At 44.9% G+C, this 21926-nt stretch overlaps 1 protein-coding gene across 7 annotated transcripts in view; it reads right to left on the bottom strand.

The window, feature by feature from the left end:
- Positions 1-21926, bottom strand: part of USP28 (ubiquitin specific peptidase 28) — a 63680-nt gene that overhangs the window by 2128 nt on the left and 39626 nt on the right. For 3 of the 7 annotated variants that reach the window (XM_014539465.1, XM_005856829.2, XM_005856827.2), the window contains exons 13-25: positions 19329-19508; positions 12647-12861; positions 11590-11660; positions 9999-10227; positions 8168-8359; positions 7218-7357; positions 6872-7057; positions 5756-5851; positions 4888-5066; positions 4693-4771; positions 3840-3919; positions 3180-3303; positions 771-966 (exon numbers count right to left, since the gene is read on the bottom strand). In XM_014539465.1, the coding sequence (XP_014394951.1) occupies positions 771-966; positions 3180-3303; positions 3840-3919; positions 4693-4771; positions 4888-5066; positions 5756-5851; positions 6872-7057; positions 7218-7357; positions 8168-8359; positions 9999-10227; positions 11590-11660; positions 12647-12861; positions 19329-19508 (1967 nt within the window). The remainder of the gene's footprint in view (positions 1-770; positions 967-3179; positions 3304-3839; positions 3920-4692; positions 4772-4887; positions 5067-5755; positions 5852-6871; positions 7058-7217; positions 7358-8167; positions 8360-9998; positions 10228-11589; positions 11661-12646; positions 12862-19328; positions 19509-21926) is intronic. The other 4 variants (XM_014539470.1, XM_014539481.1, XM_005856828.2 and 1 more) reach the window with 2 other exon arrangements.

Below are 21926 nucleotides of genomic sequence, written 5' to 3'. Positions count from 1 at the left end.
GGGAGAGAGATAGAAACATCTATGATGAGAGAGAATCCTGTACACCCCCTACTGGGGATCAAGCCCGCAATCCAGCCCTTGAATGGAATCGAACCTGGGACCCTTCAGTCTGCAGGTCGACGCTCTATTCACTGAGCCAAACCAGCTAAGGCAGTCAATAGAATATCTTTACATTAGTGAGAAACTAACAGAGAAGATTCATATTAGAATATACACCAACTTTCTAAGTCTATCAAACTCACCTAAAAATAACTAGGCTCACTCCCTAAAATACTTTGGACAAGCACATCAACTGGTTGCCTCCTGCATGGACCGGGGCCAGGGATCAAACCTGCACCAGAGGTACGTGCCCTTTACCAGGAATTGAACCCTCAACCCCTCTGTCCACAGGCTGGCACTCTAACCACTGAGCAACTGGCCAGGGCGCAGCATGAATGGATTTTGATTTTTAAACTATGCAATTGGAGTCCAGATTTTGGCAACTGAAAAGTCATGGAGGTCGGACACTCCTGGAGAGCAGTGATGTTTCACGCAGGGCTTCCTGGTCGTCTGGAGATGCCTGAGCACCGCAGAGGAGGCAGGGAGGTTAGAGGAGCAGAGGCCCTGCTTCCCCGCCTCAGTAGAGCAGGTCCACTTCTCACTCCCTAACCCCAGGGGCTCCCATAATCCTTTGACGAGGTTTGGCAACATGTGCTATAGAGTGAGCCCACTGTAATTTCTGTAATTCCCTAGAGCCTTAGAGATTACTGGGAGTGCTAAAAGCAACACACCTGCAATATCTTGCCCCAGGTAAGAGCACCAGTGTTTTCTCATGACCTCAATGGCATCCAGGTCATCCTTGGAGATGTCATTATTGATGATGAGGTGAATGCAGGGAATGATCAACTCATTCATCATATTAATGCCCTCTGTTACCGAGTGGTCATCATTGGTTTCAAAGAGAGAAGCCGCTTTGGCATTCAGCTCCTACAGATAAAAGAATGAAAAAAAGTCTGAAAAGATAAATAAGAACTTTAGAAGATCCTAACAAGTGGCTGCCAAATTTTACCGCCATTGGAATTGCTGGGGGAATCTCTACAACAGTGGTTCTCAACCTGTGGGTCGAGACCCCTTTGGCGGTTGAACGACCGTTTCACAGGGGTCGCCTAAGACCATCCTGCATATCAGATATTTACATTACGATTCATAACAGTAGCAACGAAAATAATTTTATGGTTGGGTCACAACATGAGGAACTGTATTTAAAGGGCCAGAAGGTTGAGAACCACTGCTCTACAAACTATGTTGCTCCTCCTCCACCCATTAGCTGCTGTCATCGTATGCTGGGCACTGGGACTTGATAAAAGCTCCCAAGGTGATTCTTAGGCAGCTAAGCCTCTGACCCAATGGCCTAAACTTCCAAGTCAAGATCGTGCTTAACACATGCTTCCACTAAAAGTGGTTCTCAACCTTGGCTGCACATTAGAATCACCTGGGAATCTTTTTTTTAAGCTTGCAACGCGGGTGTGTGCCCTTGACCAGAATCGAACCCACGACCCTTCAGTCCGCAGGCCGATGCTCTACCCACTCCGCCAAACCGGCCAGGGCCACCTGGGAATCTTTTTAAAATCCTGATTTCTGGGCCTCATCCTCCAGAAATTCTGTTTCTTTGTTACTAATGTTGTGGCCCCATCTCATAACAAAGAAACAGAATTTCTGGAGGATGAGGCCCAGAAATCAGGATTTTAAAAGGATTCCCAGGTGATTCTAATGTGCAGCCAAGGTTGAGAACCACTGGTCTATTCAATGGCCCTTTAACTCCACGGAGCATCAGAACCACCTGCAGAAGACAGGAGGCTGCGCAGGCCCCAGTCTGGCTGCCTGGGAGGGGCCTGTGTGTCATCCTCGCGGGAAAGTTCCCCGGGTGATTGTGGCGCACACTGAAGGTGGAGAGCTAGCCTGGGAACCAGCCAATTCACTATTACTGCCTACCTGTGGCAGCTGAGCAGGACAGGCCAAATGTAACCTGTGTTTGGTGACTTAAAAAATAAAAGTGTAGCTCTAATAAAATTCAGATACAGTGGGGCCTTGACTTACGAGTGTCCTGACTAACGAGTTTTTCGAGATACGAGCCGTCTCTCGGCAGATTTTTTGCTTTGAGTTGCGAGCTAAAATTCGGGTTACGAGCCAGCTTCAGATACCCCACTGCTAGTTGGCGCAGCGAACGTCACAGTGAACGCCACAACATCAGCCCAGCATCACGTGTCTCACTCATTCACTTTTTGATTTGACATACGAGTAATTTGAGTTACGAGCTCCATCACGGAACGAATTAAACTCGTAAGTCAAGGCCCCACTTACACCCAATTTACAAGCCTTTCTTCAGCTTCCAAATGCTCTGCCACACCTATAACCAGTACAGAAATCAAATATAAACCAGAACAAGAAGCTCTTGAGGTCAGTGTATGTCATGACTTAACCTCCTCCATTTGGTAGTAACAGGGCAGTGGTGGAAAGGCTGCCTGACCCCCAGGAGGGGGCCTGACCCCCGGGAGGGGGCGGGGCTCGGGAAAGATAAACACAGCACACAGCCTGCGGGCAAGCCTCCCTGTGTAGTTTTCTGAAGGGTGAGCACCGCTTTAAACCTGGGGTAGACAGAGGGGTGTCGGTCTGCCTTTCCTCGTGACTGCCAACTGTGAACAGGCCAGGAGGCCTTCCCTGGAGTGTGACAGCGACAACACCGGGAGGGCAGGCCAACTCTTATGGCTCCTAACTTAAAAACCTGGAGTCTCTTTAGAAGTCACTAGAACTCTTATCTACCAGCAAGGAACACAGAAGAAACACTGCATTCCTTCAACACACATGTATTACATGTTTACTATGTTCCAGACACAGAGAACATAGCTAAGAGAAAAATCTGTGCCCAAGGCCTCATAGGCTGGTAGGAAAGCAATGCGATGAAATGCAGGTACACGGGAAGAGCACGGAGAAAGGGGTAATCCATTCGCATCCCTCGTCTACCAGGGACTGAAGAAGAATGATATCCACTAAGCAATTTTAAATAATCTGTTCCAATGTTAAGCTCCTCTTGAGAGTTTGGGAAAACGTGAAACCTGTTGGAGACTAACTTCCCCATGGCTTGCAGGACAGCGGTAAAGACAACGAGCAACAGAGATCTGAGGCGTTACAGACAAACACACCAGAAGGCATTTCCTTCGGTATAAAGCGATCACCGACTCCTTCACGCCGCGGCGGGGCCCCTTGGTCAGCAGAGTGGCGTTGCTCTGGTAGGCATACACCAGGTAGGAGAGGGCTTCTTGGTACCTTAGGAAATGGCAGATAACAACAGCTGAGTGTCCTCCAAAACCCAGGGCTTACACCTCCCTGCCCCCTCAGACAAGGACTTCCGTGGCTGCATTATGGAAGTCTGAAAGGAGGGGCGGCACCGAGGACTGGGAAAAGCCTGAGGGCCAAAGACGGCAGCCAGTCTCAGCTCCTCCACAAACTGGCCCAAAACCCAAGACCAATCCTGAAAGCTCCCTGGGCTTGGGCTTCCTGACAAAGACGGGGACTAGATGCTCACTGAGGACTGCACCAGCTCGCAGGTCCACTGAGTTCATCTTCATTTATCACAGAGGAAATCTGGCCACTACATCTCTTTACTAATAAATCTATCACTACGTGAAGGGTGAGCACAGTGTGACATTCAGAGCAACACTAAGGGCAGTACTGGGACAACAGAGGCACGCTGCGCACGTGACAGGGTGGTGTATGCCCGTGACTCTCAGCATTCCTGGGTGGGGATCAATTAATCACAGAGTCCCGACCAACAGTCTTAGCAACATGAAAGGCCAACTTACTTTTCTTTTTGATAGAGTTCCAGGCCTGTCAGGAGATACACAGACACCTTTCGAAACAAACTGTAATCTTCATGCCACCTCTGTAAAGGGATGACTCGTGTTAATGATTACGACCACAAACTACTGCCACACGGCCCACCACGTAAGTTTTACACTCTGTGCACATGTGGCCAGGCACAAAAGCAACAAACACAAAGATTTTCACGTAGAAACATACTCAACATTTAGAACAAGTCCACTTTGACCTTAATTTTTATGCCCTTTTCCTTCCACGGTATTTCATATGAGCTTTAGAATTTACCATCTTAATTTGCAGCACCCATGTCAGGGTCACTCCGCTCTGGTTTAAATGGATGACCTCTCTAGTTCTGAGGAAACCATCCAGATGTGAGGAAGATGAAAGGACAGGCCGCCCCGTCACAGGACAGCACTCAAGCTCAGGGAGTGTGGTGGGCACACCTTAGCTGGGACATAACACTGTTTTACGTACAATACAAAGCTTTTAAAAAAAAACTTGTAGTTATATATGCACTTTAATGCACAGAAATGGAATATCCAATAGAAAAATATTATTTCCAATATAGGAAACTGTATTATTTAAAACAAACCCAAACTGTGAGTTCAAGAATTATATGCCTAGAACAGGGCTAAAGCACGTATTTAGGAAAAGGAAGTGCTGACTCATCTGATGAAGATGGAATAAAGAAGCCTGCTCTGCTGAGGGTAAGAAAAGATCCTTCATCCATTCTTACTCAGGTGGTTTTTTTCAGGGGGGAGGACAAGTCACAGAATTGTAAGGTTTGCCTCAGGAATGAATGTTGGAGGCTTTGCAGATTTGAAGAAAAGACCTGACCTTGTACTCCTCCATATTCATGTCGTCTGGACCGATCTCCTTCAGCTTAGCTTGCGCCACCTTCATGATGCTGATGGACCTGTGTGCGACAAGGTTCAGGAAGCAGTGACAGCAGCCAGGGCACAGCTTCCCATCAGGGAAGGCAGCCACGCCAGACCCAGAAGGAGGGGGTTCACCTGAGTAGCCCCTTCTCACCTTTCATCATAGCTCAGATTTTTATCTGCAAACTGTTCCAGAAGGGTCCGCTCCACCACCCTTTTGGGTGCTTCATTCTGGAAGAAGTAGACGAGCACGTGCTGCAGCCGAGGGTCGCTGTGAGAGGAGGGCGCCTCCTTGGCCAGCTGGTAGAGCCTGGAGTACTCTTCGTGGAATGCCTAGGAAGACAGCTGGGAGTCAGAAAGGGCGCACCATGGGCTCCTGCACAGACATTGATGCCTAAGGTGACAGAGGTTCCCTAACTCTGAGAAGACGCCTAAGAAACCCTCACTGAGGAATTACAGAGGCAACTATGGAGTCTGTAAGGCATTTGCATTTCATAAGGGATGAAACTCTTCTAGCGTCCTGGCATCAAAGACATACCATATTCATAAGAGACAGTTTTTCATAAAGTTCTTAGAAAAAAATATTTAGTTTTAATTATTTCAGGCATATCCTTGAGTCCCAGGGACCCAAATCTTAAAAATCCACATAAATGCAATTTATTCACGTACCTTAAATTTTATTCAAGTACCTTAAAAAGCATGGCCCACTTTCTCATATTACAGCCCCTAAGTACAAAGGCAATGTCTCATTAGCTTTACTGCTAGACATTCCCTAGGAACAACAGCAAGCCCTCCCGGCTGCGTGACAGATGGCACTGCTCACCACGGCTGCGTCAGTGCCAGGAGAGGAGGAGCGATCGGTCTGGTGGGCAGCTTATTCATTAGTTAGGCAGGAAAGAGAGTTTTATGCTTTACTTCAATAAAAGACATCTTTAATCCTATTGTTTACCAACTAATAGAATTACTGCCCCATTATTATGATACCTGTGGTATAAGGAGGAGAAATTAAAAAACGGAGATACCTTAATAAGCCCTGCTTCAGACCCATCTCGGTCAAAGGTCTGACGGGCTTTAGCTATGGCCAGGATGACCCCTTGCATGGCAGGGCTCAGCATCACCTACCACAAGAGGGCACAAAACAGACAAAAAGGAGAGAGGAAAGGTTCAAAAGAAGAGCATGAAAAGACAGGGGAGCAGCCTGCTAAGAAAGCATGGCCGTGTGCTCCTTGGTCAGCATCTACTGCCGGTCAGGTTCTACACCCATTCCTGTGCACACGGACAGCACTGCCCTCTACACAATGTCACGGTCCACACACTTACTCCTATGCACACGTACAGCCCAAGACAAGCTATTCCTGTGCACCCTCTGCAATGCACAGATGACTACACATGCATGTCTACAAGTATCTGTTACGGCACTGCTCAAGGATCAGCTGAGTTAGAACTCTCGGCGAGGAAGTGTCTGAGGTGAGAATTCAATTTAGTTCTGTAGTTTGGGTGTATGTCCTAAACACACAAATATGTTAGACTTTTACTAGGATGAACAGGGCATTTAAAATAGTCTGGAAACTAGGAGATACACAAATGTGTCTTTATAAAATGAAAACCTTTGAATAATTTAAAACTATATCTCACAGGAAAAAAAACAAATCTAAGGGGCAGGATTCATGATAGTTTATGTGTAGTGACAACTGTAAGGAGTACCTCAACCACGTGGGATTCTACAGTTTCTTCCTAAAGCTTCAGAATTTAAAACAACTCCAATGTGCCTTTGTTTGGCTCACTATACCTCTGGAAATTTTACATGTGGAGGAAAAACAATTAACTAATACTACCAAAGACAAACACTTAAAAAGCAGTTTTTGTCCTAATACCAAACAAGGGACTAAATTCCATCTTTCTGAGCCTTCTAAACTCTGCAGTGGCCCCATAAATATACACCTGGGTAGACATATACTGGGAGCAGTGCACAGTGGGAACAAGGCTATCTTTGTAAAAACAGTAACTAAGATAGGCCTCGTGTCATTTGTTTCAATAAGAAAATGTTACTCATCGCCGAACACCTTCAAGCACATGCAGTGACATGAGAGGGGGTAAGACTGACAACAAGCAGCTCAACCCTGCCCTGGGCTCTGTACCTCCTCATCATATCCGTCTGCATCAGCTCTAACCAGAATCCTCCCCACACTGGGAATCTCGACTTCAGACACCTCAGAATGAGGCGGGGCAGCAGAGTCTGCATCGTGAGCCTCTGGGGGCTGCTCTGACTGCTCTGCAAAGTCTGTTTCCGGGGGCAGGGGATTCTTGGGTTCAGCTTCCTTAAGCTGCAGCAGCAGAATGGAGAGAATGAGTAGAAAAAAATGGAGAAATAAAGAGGGACTGGTTAAATGCAGCAGAAACAGAATCACAGAATGTGAGAGAACTGTGGAAATTACTGCTGAAAGCCCGCCCCTCTTGAATCGGGGCTCCCTCAGTCATTCTCACCTCACTCAAGGCTGCTTCGACGCCACTCTTCTCATAGGCATGCGCGGTGTTGGCAATGGCCTGGGCGGTCTGCTCCTTGACAATCACAGCATGCTCAGACGACAAGCAGCGAACCCCGTGGGCAGGGGCTCCTGAAGGCTCTGATAAAGAGTTGGACACAGAAATTAGCGTCTGATGATACGTAAAGTCTAGAACGCTCTGTAAAGGCAAGCAGGATGGACACAAAGTTGAATGTACAACCTTTCTAACAAACCTTTAAAAAAATCTATGCAAGTTTCCCCTAGAAACTGTGACTACAAGGAATGGCTCCTTCAGCAAAACCACACTGATGATCCTGTAAAATTTAATGTGCTCCTCCTGACTGGGTCAGATTCCTTTATGCCAAGGTTTCCTACAAACAACATCTGTTAGGAAGATGGACTTTAAAATATATATATATATATATATATATTAAGTTCTTGAGCTTTGACACATTTACATTTGCATACAGCATTACAATTAATGCTGTTATAAATTTTTTTTAATTTATAGGCATAACATTGGCTAATAACATTATAAAATTTTAGGTGTATAAGATTATAAGTCAACATCTGTGTAATCTATTGCATGTTCCCCACCCAAAATCTAGTTTCCTTCCATTACCATGTATTTGACCTGGTGGAAGGTCACCTTTGGATAATTGTTTTCATAAAATCCACCTATTAATCCTACCATAATTCCTCTTACAACCTGGGAAATAAGCAAAACTAAACAGAGTAATAGTACAGGAGCTAGTCTCTCTGCTATTACTCCTACTCATCAGAAATCACATTCTGAACCACAAGTTATCCCATCAGGTTGTGCAATACCAACTCTATTTGAAATGTATTGTGCACCGCTCCATCAGCACAGGGCTGGCTGAAGGAGTGCAGTGTGAATACTATCGCTGGCACACTGCCCTTCTCGAATACCTGGTGGTGTAGAGAAATCCTGTGATGTTGAGTTGGTAGATTCCATTTGAGGAATTTTGCAAGACTGCTCTTCTTCCCATTCCTCTACTTCCTGTTCAAATCTCCAGTTATCTTCCTGAACGTAATGCTTAAGTTCAACAGATAAGGCTTCCAATTCTCCTAACATCTGATCTGATTCATTTGGGACTGCCTCTGAGAAAGAACAAAGATGGAGAAATCAAAAGGTCTTTCCTAATGAAAAATACATATACACATAATCCATCAGAAGTATTGACAATATAAGGCCAACAGTCAGAGCACATCAATAACAGTCTGCCATATTAGTAGGTAGGCACATATTGAATTATCTGTTAAATGAAGGAATGAATGAATGTAAGGATTTGGAATAGAGGCCAATCACTGGTAAAATAGTAAGAATGGACCAAATATTTCCTGGAAATTCAGAAAAATCATTAGGTCCACTGGAAATTTCAACATAACCACTGCATCTATTATTGATAAGAATATCTATCTAAAGATGGTTAGAGATGAATTCCAATACATTTGTGCTGTCTCAAGTTTCACGCAATTAAGTGCTATCAGAAAGCAATTTGATACAATAGTCAGATGGTCAATAATACCTGGGTCATTAAAAGCTATAATGAAAAATGGCGCCCTAACCGGTTTGGCTCAATGGATAGAGCGTCAGCCTGCGGACTGAAAGGTCCCAGGTTCGATTCTGGCCAAGGGCATGTACCTTAGTTGCAGGCACATCCCCAGCAGGAGGTGTGCAAGAGGCAGCTGATCGATGTTTCTAACTCTCTATCCCTCTCTCTTCCTCTCTGTAAAAAATCAATAAAATATATTTTTTTTAAAAAAGAAAAAGAAAAATGGCAGGATAGCCCTAGCTGGTTTCTCAGTGGTTAGAGCGCCAGCCCACAAACTGAAGGGTCACAGTTTTTAGAGTTATAAATTATTAGAGAAATAAAAATTGAAAGCATGCAGTAAGGAATAAAGCACCAATATATATTATAAGCATAACTGCTCTTAGCATCAATGTTGATGCATCGATGTTTCTATCTCTCTCCCCCTCTCTCTTCCTCTCTCTCTAAAATCAATAAAAACATTTAAAAAATGTATACAAAATGTTACTAAAAAAGGAAAAAACTAGAGAAAACTTAAAAGTCTATCAATGGGAGGTTGGTTTAATAAATTATATACATACATAATATACATATATTCCATGCAATGGAATGATTATGGGGTTAAAAAGAAAGAGCCCTGGTCGGGTGACTCGGTTGGAATGTCCTGTACACCAAAAAAGGTTGCAGGTTTGAGTCCCGGTGAGGGCACATATCCAGGTTGTGGGCACGTAACAGGAGGTAATCAATTTATGTTTCTCTCTCTCTCTCTAAAAAAAAAAAAAAATCAATAAAACATATTCTCAGGTGAGGATTAATTAAAATAATGAGTCCATTTTATTTATGAAAATATAGAGGTCACTAAGATACACAATTAATAAAAAGGAAGCAAAACAGAATGGAGAATATCCCATTTGGGGGGAAATGGGATGGAGAGATGTCAATAAGTAAATGTAGTCGCTGCACAGAGCAGTTTCTGAACACAGCATAAGAAACCTGACAATGGATACTTGTTGGGCTCAAGGATAGAAGCCGGAGAGCAAACTTATTTTTCCTCTTTATTCTCTTTTGTACTGTTTGTATTTTTAAAAATGCATTATTACTTCATGATAAATTCTAGGTTAAAATTATTTTAAACTATAAAGAATGTTCCCTCTTCCCTGAGCAGTACAGATTTCCCCCATTTCTGGCTCCTGTGAAGATATTTTTACCTGCATTGAAGTGGGGTAGCTTATCGTTAATGTACATCAGACAGTAAGCACTGACATTTCTCAGGCCTCCGTAGGAATCTCTTTCAAGTTCTTCCCAGGAAGATTCGGTCACAGAGATGTCATTGTACTTGAGCCAGACCTGCCGGGGCTGATTGTAGATATAGGCCCAGTAGTGTCCAGCGTTTGCTTGTCCTTCATGAACAAGCACCGCATGCAAGCGATAAGGCACCTACAAACCAGAAAGCACATTTCTGAGTGAGATTCAGTACAGTAATCTGACAAAGCTTAGGTTACTAAAATCCAAGATTATTCCCAACTACCAGACGTAAGAAAGGTATATATATATATTTGTTCACATTGAGACATCTTGGTGATTCAAGATGAACTAACAAAACACAGCCTTGGAATCTACCAATTATGCTGCAGTTCCCAAATCTTTAAAACCAGACAATTGAACTAGATAACCTCCTCTGAGACCTCGTTCAACTCTAAACTCTTACGATTATAGATCTAAAACCAAAGATAACCCAGACCTATTTATTCCCCAATTCCAAACACAGTTTATCTAAAAATAGAATCACCCTGACCGATATGCTGAGAAAATGCTTACCACGTTTGGGACCTACAGCTAGTTTAGCGGCCATCATGTTCTCTGTCTATTGTAGTTGGCACCGACATTTAAGTTAGCATATTTCATTATGAATCAGTCATATGGTCCCTATATTTCCTCTTGTTCACCTATCTAGGGTGAGACCCTTTTAACTACATACTTGTTAGTTTCCACACCTGAAAAGCATTTCTTTTTACAATATGCAGAACATAAAGCAATGCTTAAGTGCCAAGTAACTACTGATGGGAAAAAGTAAAGTTGGCCATAGACTCAAGTTAAACTTACATTTAATCAGTACCTTCACACGTTTTTTACTGGTGGAGAAATTTTTGAAATAATACAAAAGAAAAAATGAGGAAAAACCAAGATTTACATGATGCATTCCCGTCATGCAACAGAACCATGCCTCCATGCAACCCTGGAGACAGCTCTTCTCCTCCGGCCACTGACCCCGAAGCCGCTAAGAGGCCATGCCCCTGACTGGAACCTCTCTCCCCTCCATGCCAGAATGTCATTCTAAACAAAAAATTATGTGGACAATGAGAACTGCCCGCCTACCTCCCTTTTAGAGTCATAGGAGAAACCAACCTTGAAAGCATGCAGGTAAACAAAGGACCACAGTACTGTGAAAAGGACAAGTAACTGGTCCCTAGTTCAGGTTTCCCCACTGTACTACTTAAATTACCAGGCGTGACAATTTTTATTAATATCTAATAGCAAGCCTTTCTAATATATCAAAAAGTAACATGTAGCAGAATCAAAACAAATATATTTTGCGTTCTACTGGTGGCAGAAGATATATGACTTTTTTCTTTACCTAAAATAAAAATAACAGAACACTACCAATTTCTTTCCTAAGTGTATTCTTCTATCTCAGGAGGTTCTCATTGAGTTTCAAAGAAAGCCATCCAGTTTCCTTTTTGTATCTGCCATTAGCACCACTAGAACATGCTAGACTACTTTCCCATCAATTCATTCTACCTGGCGAAGGAGAGGATCACAGTACATCTGCTCGATAGTCTGGGTAGTGCTTGCAATACAGTTCTTTAAATCTGTTAAAAGAGAAGACTTAGTTAAGATGACTTCACTCCACATCACAGAGGCTGCTTCCACTAAGCAATGAGCAGTGCTTGTCTGTGCCAGGGTCCCGATGACTTCAACTCCACTCGATGAGCCACGAAGGAAGACAGTCTTAAAGCAGCTAGTGCTTCAGGTTATGAAGACTGTTAGTTTAATATAATTACATTAAGATTTTAAAAATCATCTCTTATAATTGGCACCAATATTTCTTAAAGAAGAAACAGCCTACTTGGAAAAAGACTTTAATGGGTCACTTGGGTGCAAATGTCCTAGAGATAAGACCTGAAAGAAGGTGGCAGAGCAAGAGAGACCTAAATTTCTGTGAATAAGAACCTGGAAGGAATCTGAATTTTCATTTTTATTTTTTGCTCCCCAGATAAAAGGAGAAAGGGGAAGAAAAGTCTGAGCAACATGACCAGGAGGCCATATAGAAAAATCCCAACCAAAGGAGACATGAGCAAGGGAGCTGCCCAGGAAGCCCAGAAATGTTGAGGAGGGGTCTTTCCACAGTTATATAATTCAAGTCTGTGATCCAATCTTACAGGGAACTAAAGGAAGAAGTCACAATCCCCATGCCAAAATTTAACGGCATATACGGCAAAATTCAATTATACAGTGGGGCCTTGACTTACGAGTTTAATTAGTTCCGTGACGGAGCTCGTAACTCAAATTACTCGTATGTCAAATCACTGGCGTTCACTGTGACGTTCGCTGTGCCAACTAGCGGTGGGGTATCTGAAGCTGGCTCATAACCCGAATTTTAGCTTGCAACTCAAAGCAAAAAATCGGCCGAGAGACAGCTCGTATCTCGAAAAACTCGTTAGTCGGGACACTTGTAAATCAAGGCCCCACTGTATAAGGCAATAGCAGCAAGTGTACCCAAGGTGCCAAACTTCCAAATACTCAAACAAACAGAGAAGGCAAAGAATAGCTGTTTGACAAATTTAGAATAGCCAACCTTGTATATCCTGTTCAATCTCACTCCTCCACCTCTGAAGACAGGTCTTAACGAAGTTGATCTCCTCCTCGGTGACTGCTCGGGGAGCCGGGTGTGCAGGCATTGACACAGGAGACCGGGAAGATGCCAGTGGCGTAGTCACTGTCGTAGACTTGTGTAGACAGTCTCCAGAAAAGGTGCTTTCAAGGTCCTGAGAAGAGCTTTCTTTACTTGTGCTGAAAGAAGACACATCATGCTCATATGATAACTTCCAAAACATGCCTTGAAAGCAAGCTGCTATGTGGAAAAGTACCACTGCAAGTTGGTGAGTATTCACTCCGCACAGGTGCAGAGCTGAATCTTTCCTTTACATAAATCGTCTCATTTAACACAGCTTATTTATGAGACAGATATTATTACTATACAGATACTATCCCTATTAAGCAATTAAAACCTAAGGTTTGGAGAAATTAAGCAACTTGCCCAAGTTCACGCAGCTAGTAAGCGATGGAGAGGTATTAAGCCCAGACCTGCCTGAGTCTATGGCTCATGCTCTCTCAGCTCTTGTTATACTGCATCCTCATGAAGAAGAGAGGAGAGAGAGCACGGAGAAGGAAAGACTGTGTCAGGAAGAATCGAAGAATCAACTATAGAGTTCCCAAGATTAAGCCAACTAAAGAGGGATGGATAGACAAGCTCAGGAACACAATATACAGAGCAAGAAAAATGAAATATTAGCTGAACATCCAAGTCACAGATATACAAACTAGGTAACACCCTGGAGAAGAATGGGGGCTGGACTCAAAGGCAGACAATCCCAGCTCTACCACTCTTTAAATACCCAGGTAAGCAATCTAACACTCAGCTCTCAATGTAAATGTTAACTTCTTCACACTATTGCCCTGAACTAGCTGAGAATAAAGTATGTAAAGTAAATGTTAATTTATCTACTAATTAACTAATGTCAAACAAACTACACACAAACCAGCAGAAAAATAAACTAAACTTCTAAATTGTACTTAGGTTTCTACTTCACATCAAAACTGAAGAACATAAACTTACTGTAACTCTGACTTAAAGAAACCCTCACTCCCTACTCTTCCCACCTGCTCTCTCACTCACACACACAAAATAATGGAGAAAACCTCTTCCCCAAGGACCCATATATATGGAAAAATATTCCAATATAAGCAAGAGAGCAGATATCTCAATTTCAGAAGGGAGCACACACACAGAATAACTTTAAAATCTAATACACACAGCCCTAGCTGGTTTGGCTCAGTGGATGGAGCGTCAGCCTGTGGACTGGAGGGTCCGGGTTCGATTCTGGTCAAGGGCACATGCCCAGGTTGCAGGCTCGATCCCCATTGGGGGGCGTGCAGGAAGCAGTGGATTGGTTATTCTCTTTCATCATTGATGTTTCTCTCTCTCTCTCTCCCTTCCTCTCTGAAATCAATAAAAATATATCTTAAAAAATTAAAAATAAATAAATAAAATCTAATACGCACAGTAGGCAGTATTACTGTATGTGTTTAAACAAACTGCCCAACTGCTTTTTAAAAATTAAAACAATTATTAAATAAAGAACATGAAACCATTCTAGAAAACGTCCAAACACACAGGTAGAGTATAAAAGGTAAAAAACACCTCCATCTCTTGACTTGTGCCACCCTGAGGGATACACACTTCTATGCATACAAGGATGAATAACTATTAATATGGGGGGAATTGGGGAAATGGGTGGGATTTTTTTAAACATAAAAAAACTTAACCTTTTTTAGTCAGTAACCAGAAGGCCGCAGGGTCGGGTGGGAGCTTCTGGCTGCCGTGACAAGAGCCCCCCAACCCCCCATGGCTCCCCTTGCAGGTGCATGAGGTTCTCCTTGGGAGCTGCTGCACGAGTGGAAATGCTCTGTGGTGGAGAATGGACTGGACCCTGGGCTGCTGCCCTAGTCATCAAGCAGCAGCTAGTGGCTCCGTGAAGGCACTGCAGCAGCAGTAGGTGTCCTGGGACACCATGTTCACTGGCAAAGAGATGCCAACACCACATCCAGCACCCTGGAGGCGTCATTATCCACGGCCTGCATACCAAGCACTTCTGAGCTGAATCCAGTGTGTGGGTGAGTGCCCACCAGAAGCCTCTGCCTCAGCCTGTCTTCTGGCCCCTCCTGAAAGCTGCCACCCACAGACAGAGCATCTCGGAACTGGAGCAGGGACGTGGGCAGCCGCTGGGCCTGGCTCGGCCGGCCCTCAACAATGGCCTGATGGAGTGCTACCTGCAAGTGTGAATACTACCAGCTCCCCCCCCTGCCTGGAGACCCCGCGGAGGGCGAGTTCCTCAGCTTCCTGCAGGGACTAACACCCTTACCTTACAAGCCCACCACCTTAAGGGAGTGGACGCTCACCCACTCTCGGAGCTCGACCCTTCCACCACCTCTGGTACAGAGGAAGGAGTCTCTGGATTCCATTTCCCTTTCCTCAGGCTCAGAGAACATTGAAGGCCAGCACTTGGGCCATAAGATCCAATGGAACACACAGCTCACTGCCTCCTTCCTCAGCCTGGACACACCAGTTCCTCCCAACTGTCCTGCAGCCTAGACTCCGATAGCTGCCTACCCCAAGAAAATGGCTCCAAGATCCCAGATCCTTCTGAGGAGCCCATGTCCTACGACTCTGACCTGGGAACAGTAAATGCTGATGATTCAAACTCATCTCTGCAGGAGGTGTTGTTGGAGTTCAACAAAGCCCAGGTAAACTCGGTGCCAACTAACGGACTGAGCCAAGAGACAGATTCCCATGCTGCAGGCCTCCCCCACCCTCCGCCTCTGCCTGACACCAACCAGCACACACGCACACTTCGATGTGCCTGCGGAGCCCCGCCCTGCCCACGCAGCCTCTCGAACTCAAGACGGTGGCCACAAGCAGGAGCCACTTTCCCAGGCACCTGGCATCCTGGGCCTGCAGCACCTGGGCACTGCACAAGCTGTCACTCGGAAGCCCTTCAGACCCCAACCCTCTAGTCCTGTGAGCACAGGTGGCGAGGGAGGAGTCAGCAGGTGACAGAGCTGGCTGAGCCTCGGGGCTTCCTCACTCATCAGTCCTGAAAGCAAGAACTGGATCTCACAGGATGACTCTCCAGGCCTCCCCAGGAACAACCCCAGGGGGTCCTTCAGATGGCTCCGTAGCCTCTTCCAGGGGGTCCTTCAGATGGTTCCATAGCCTCTTCCAGGGGTCCTGCAGATTGCTGCGTAGCTTATTCCAGGGGGTCCTTCAGATCGCTCCATAGCCTCTTCCAGGGGTCCTTCAGATGGTTCCATAGCCTCTTCCAGGGGGTCCTTCAGATGGCTCCGTAGCCTCTTCCAGGAGGTCCTTCAGATGGCTCCGTAGCCTCTTCCAGCGGGTCCTTCAGATGGCTCCGTAGCCTCTTCCAGGGGGTCCTTCAGATCGCTCTGTAGCTTCTTCCAGGGGGTCCTTCAGATGGCTCTGTAGCCTCTTCCAGGGGGTCCTTCAGATGGCTTTGTAGCCTCTTCCAGGGGGTCCTGCAGATCGCTGCATAGCCTCTTCCAGGGGTCCTTCAGATCGCTCCATAGCCTCTTCCAGGGAGTCCTGCAGATGGCTCCGTAGCCTCTTCCAGGGGTCCTTCAGATCGCTGCATAGCTTTATCCAGAGGGGCTTGGGAGTCCAGGCCTGGTCTCCTCAAGCATTTTCCTTAAGGCCCGAGAAGAAGCTCCATCAAGGGGGCCTTAGATAAAGCTGTGTGCCTTCTCCAGGACGCAGGTAAAGCCGGGTGGGAGCATCAGAACCCCAGGGGTGCACCTCAGGTGACAGGCAGGAGACTGCAAGGTTCCAGCGTCTCTGAGGGCCTCTTCTCCATTACCAACTGGGTGCTGTCTTTTCACAAGGAAACCCTCATCCCAAAATGTAATAAGGAGCACCCTTGCTGAAAAGTTCTATATTCTCTCACACAATCTTAATAAAGTAATGCCCAAAACTGCCCAGAGTGCAAAAATACTGTTTTATATATTGAAATGGAAAATACTTCCCCTGAAACCTCCCCATAAACCTTTTTATACAGAACCCCTGGTTCTGTCTGTGGCCCAGAGCATGCCCTGCCTGTTAAAGGCCCGGAGTTTCAAGTGCTCCTTCCCAAGGCCTCTAGCTCAAATAGTGTATTCATCAGCTGTTTGTTTAGTGTCCACCGTGTGCTGTTTGCAATGAAGCCAGTTTGATCTCCACCCTATCCCCGACCTGGGGAAATCCAGAACAGGTTAAACAACCAGAACCTAATTTGTCTGTAATCCTCATATAATTTGTCTGTAATCCTCATAAATGGCTTCTTCAAACAAAAAAGTGTGCCCCAGAATCAGTCTCTTTCTCTCATTTTCTGTTTGCAGTGACCCAGTCCAGAATTCTGGCCTGGGCGCATGGGCAGAGGCTTGGACTCCATGCTGGCTCCTTTTAGGTGTTTCTGTCAGCTCATGGGATGGTGGTAATTATGCTGGGGAAGGTGTGCTTTGTGCCGGGGCGGGGTCATCAGGATCCCTGAGGAGGAGGCAGACCCTCTACAGTGGTTTGCAATCCCCAAGGCTGGTCCAGGATGGCAGACAGAACTGTGTGTCCTTTGGATCTCCTAGTTGGTGGCAGACCCCCAGGAGCAGGGAGCATTGCGCAGTGTGTGGTACATGGGCACCCACTCATTCAGCAAATATTTGTTGAACACCTGTGCTGTGCCAGGTGCTAGGGACACAGCAGGAAACAAAGCAGAGTCCCTGGCTTCATGGGACTTACATATTAAAGAGTAAGCATATGGCATGGGAAGATCCTAACTACTACAGAGAACAATAAATCTGGGAGTGCTACGCTGGGGAGTATACTGCTTCATATAGGATGGCCAAGGGAATCCCACAAACCAGGTGACATCTGATGTGAGGAAGGGAGAGAGGAAGCCATGAGGCGAGCTCTGTGGTTCAAGCAGGAAGACAGAATGCAAAGACCCTGCCATGGGAACATCCCTGACGCACCCAGGAAATAGCAGAGACCAGAGGAGGCAGCCAGAAATAAGGTCAGAGGGATGGAGGGGCTGTGGGCCACAGAAAGGACGCCGACTTTTGTGCTGAGGGAGATAGCAGCCCCTCCAAGGTTTTAGGCAGAGGGGCATGATCAGACCTATTTTAAACGGGGGAGTCATCCTGGCTCACATGCTGAAGGACTACAGGGTGGGAGAGACCAATTAGGAGGCCACTGCCATAAGCCAAACCATGGATGTTGATGGACTGAACCCATGAGGTGATGTAGGTGGTGAGAAGTGAAAGATCCTGGATATGCCAATGGATTCGATGTGTGGTGTGAAAGAAAGAAAATCAAAGATAACTCCTTATCCCCATCCTACCTGCCACATACACACACAGTGGCATTACTGCTCCACCGCAAACACAGCCTGATCAGAGCCTGAACTGCCGCAGATTCCTGAGTGGGCAGGAGCCTGGTCTGGGGTGGGCAGTGCTGCCTGAACCTGGCCTTGTTTCTTCGGCCCTGTGAATATATTCTATATTCCAGAAAGTGCCCCAGGAGATGGCAGGAGTGAGGCCCTGGAGGCACTCACTTCAGTCCACCTCATCCTTGCCCCCTCTCCCCCCAAGAATACCAGCATTAGAGCTGACCCTCTCCCCATCACCAAAAGTGCTGATGCTTTCAGATGAGCTGACTTACCCCTCACCTCCAATGGAAAGCTGATGTGAACCTCAACAGTGGCCACACTACTTTTAAGATGTCACTTTATGAAATAAACTACGGTGTGGGGCCCTGGCCCTGAGAAGTACTTTGCAATGTACTGAAGGAACTGCTGCTGTGTGATGTTCGAATGATCTTTCTTTTAAAAAAATCTAGCCCGACTGGCGTGGCTCAGTGACCTATGAACATTGACCTATGAACCAGGAGGTCACGGTTCAATTCCCAGTCAGGGTACACGCCCGTGTTGCGGGCTCCATCCACATTGTGGGGCGTGCAGGAGGCAACCGATCAATGATTCTCTCTCATCATTGATGTTTCTTCTCCCTCCATCTCCCTTCTGCTCTGAAATCAATAAAAAAATATTTAAAACAAACGAACAACAACAAAAAAATCTAACCTTTTCAAACAGGTCCTAGTGTTTTGTTTTATTAGTTAAGGCACACATCAAGTTTAATCCGAGCTGACCCTAATGGTTCCTCCAGGTTACAAAGGTTGTTGCATGTGGCTGGGCCAGAGGGCTCCTGAGCGTTGATCTCCCCGTTCCTTCCCTAGATAAGCCCTTCCAGGCTGTGCTCTTCAACTGCGAGCCAGTTCTTTTCATGTGTTAGTTTTCTGTTTATGAATAAATCTCTTTCCTTAATGTTTACTTAGTCATGCATATTTTCAGCAGCAAGAATAAGATGTTTGGAAGAGCAGGGCTGAAGTTTCCTCTTAGAAAGACCGCTGGCAGCTAGCCCAAAACAAGTTCAGGAAACTCTGAAATAACCCCAACCCTCCTATGGGCAGGGGAGTGCACTGGTGGGAATTAGGAACATTCTCTCAAGGGACAGTTGGCAAAATCCTTCCCTTTAAAACAAAGAGTTCAAGACCTCAAGCTCATATGGGGTGAGTGTTAATCAGATGGAAAGAAGGTGCACAGTACAAATAAACCAAAAATATATATACATATACTAATAAAACTTTTTTTCATTACCTTTCCTTGGATGTCAGGTCAGACACCGGGCAATGCACTGGAGAAAGTGGTGATGTCATGCTTGTGTCACTCTGAGACGTAGAGCTTTCTGAGGCAGGTTTTGTACTAGCAAATTCAATAACGTATTTCAACATGTCGGGGAGTGGGAACCGAGCTGGGCCTGAGCCATACTTCACATACCTAAGAGGCAAAGACAATGGTACTCTATTGGCCATTTCTGTCTTATATTTTGAGGCTTGCTGACAAAAGATCTGTTGTGGTGTGAAGAGTTGATGGAAAGGCTATTTCTAAACACTACACAATATTAAACACATTATTCAAACAGTCTGTAGGGCAAAAATCTCTAACTACAAAAGTAAAAATTCGTAACAATCTAAACTTTTATACCTGGCAGAAAATATTACAAATGGGCTTCTAACCAAAGTCATGCCAGTTATGTTTTTTCTTGATATCATATCACATTTAGGCTCTGAACATAAAAGTAAATGCTGTTTCTTAAAGGAAAATAGAGATATTACCAGTACTCAAATCTGAAAATAATGCTGGTGAACTAGTACCCAGGGGTTTTTTCTTTGCTGCCCTTTAGATCAACCACTTAGCAATTATTAGGAAAAAATGAAAGAAAGTTGGAAATGGTAAGTAGGTATTTAGGTATTGATAAAGGTCAGAGTTTAAGAAAACTGGCAAATCTTTTTTTTTTTTACGGAGTCCTAAGTACCCTATTATTCATACACTCAAAAACAGCAGAGGCGCCCTAACCAGTTTGGCTCAATGGATAGAGCGTCGGCCTGCAGACTGAAGGGTCCCAGGTTCGATTCTAGTCAAGGGCATGTACCTTGGTTGTGGGCACATCCCAGTAGGGGGTGTGCAGGAGGCAGCTGATCGATGTTTCTCTCTCATTGATGTTTCTAACTCTCTATCCCTCTCCCTTCCTCTCTGTAAAAAATCAATAAAATATATTTTTTTAAAAAAAAACAGCATAGGCCAGGCATAAATTATTAAAAATTTCTTTGGGATTAGAAAATAATAAATACCTGAAATATGTAACCAAAATAACAAATTATTTTAATAATACCCAATATTCTGCCATTACTAGCATATGTTAGAGTCATTAAAGAAATTTACTTTAATGAATTCTATAGTCCAATATAGTAGACAAAGTTTAAATGGTACAATAATTAAATTGACCGATTGATACAGGTAAACTCTGTAATACTGAGATTCTATTTACAAAGGATAGAGTCACTTCACCTTTTTCTACTCTGAATAAAGTGAGAGGTAGGGGGAAGAAAGGGGTATAGAACTAGGAAGAAGGAAAATTGTCTGCTTCTATATTTAGAAGGACATTATGAAATGAAAACACTAGTGGAAAATATGTACAGACCAATCAAAGTCAACCACATCAGAGCGTATGCAGTGTTGCCTCTCAGGAAAATTAATGACCTAGCAATAGAGTGGGTAGAGATGGGGTGGTGATAGCAGCAAAATTGTTAAGCAGATAAAGGGGGAAAGCCACTCACATTGTATGGGATTCTTTCTGAAATGCTAAATCAATGGGTTCTATCTTGACTAAAAAGAAATTACATTGACTCCCCCTTAGGAAGTCATAGGAGTGATTCCACAGAATAATGTAAACAAACAAAAAGGACTGAATCCTCTATAAGACAAAGGACTTCGTCCGTGTCCGAAATATTAGCCCTTTTAATCAGTTAGCCCTACTCTAGGTAGAGCAGCATTGTTTTTTGTTTTTACCTTCCCCATACATTCAGAAACTGCTTTCCCAAGACAACGGGAGAGGAGCACGACGACATTACCTCTCTCGTGTTTGTGAAAAAGACGGCAAGGACAGTGGAAAAAAGTAAAGGGCTATAAAATCAGAATGTGGAGCCTCTGAAATACACTGCCAATAACTGTGCGGCTCAGGGTCACTTAAGTCCCCTGGGACTACTGTTTGCCCATGGATACTCTTAGCTCATCTTGAAAACTGCTTCACCCTTAGGTGGAAAAAATTCTTATTTTATAAATACACTAGTTAATACTTAAACTCTGAATTTATCTATCTATCTATCTATCTATCTATCTACACTAATAAAAGAGAAACATGGTAATTAGCGTACGACTGCTACCCTTCCCATTGGCTAATCAGTATATCCTTATGCAAATTAACTGCCAGCCAAGATGGCGGCCGGCAGCCATGCACTGAAGCGAACAGGGAGGCTTGCTTGCTCCAGTGACTGCGGACTCCAACGTTCCCCGCCTGACTTGCCGGCCTCTCAGCTGCAACTCTAAGCAACTATGTTGCAAATATAGAAGCTAAACAAAACCCCAGAAACCGGCTTTCAGTCAGCCGGGCTTCAGCCAGCCGGACCGCAACATTGTATCAAATACAGAAGGTAAAGGCCAGAAACCTGCTTTCAGCAGCGAGGCCTCAGAGCTAAAGCTGGCCCAGAATAGAAAAAAAAAAAAGAAAAAAGGAGCAGTTGGGGGTTCCAGTCACCTGCCAGCCTGAAAATGGCCCTCAGCCCCTTAGCCAGACTGGCCAGGCACCCCACTGGGGACACCCACCCTGATCCAGGACACCCTTCAGGGCAAACCAGC

This window comes from Myotis brandtii, unplaced genomic scaffold (genome assembly GCF_000412655.1).
Source record: "Myotis brandtii unplaced genomic scaffold, ASM41265v1 scaffold105, whole genome shotgun sequence".
Lineage (NCBI taxonomy): Eukaryota > Metazoa > Chordata > Mammalia > Chiroptera > Vespertilionidae > Myotis > Myotis brandtii.
Note: the sequence above shows the minus strand (reverse complement) of the source record. Positions and strands in the feature narration are given on the sequence as shown.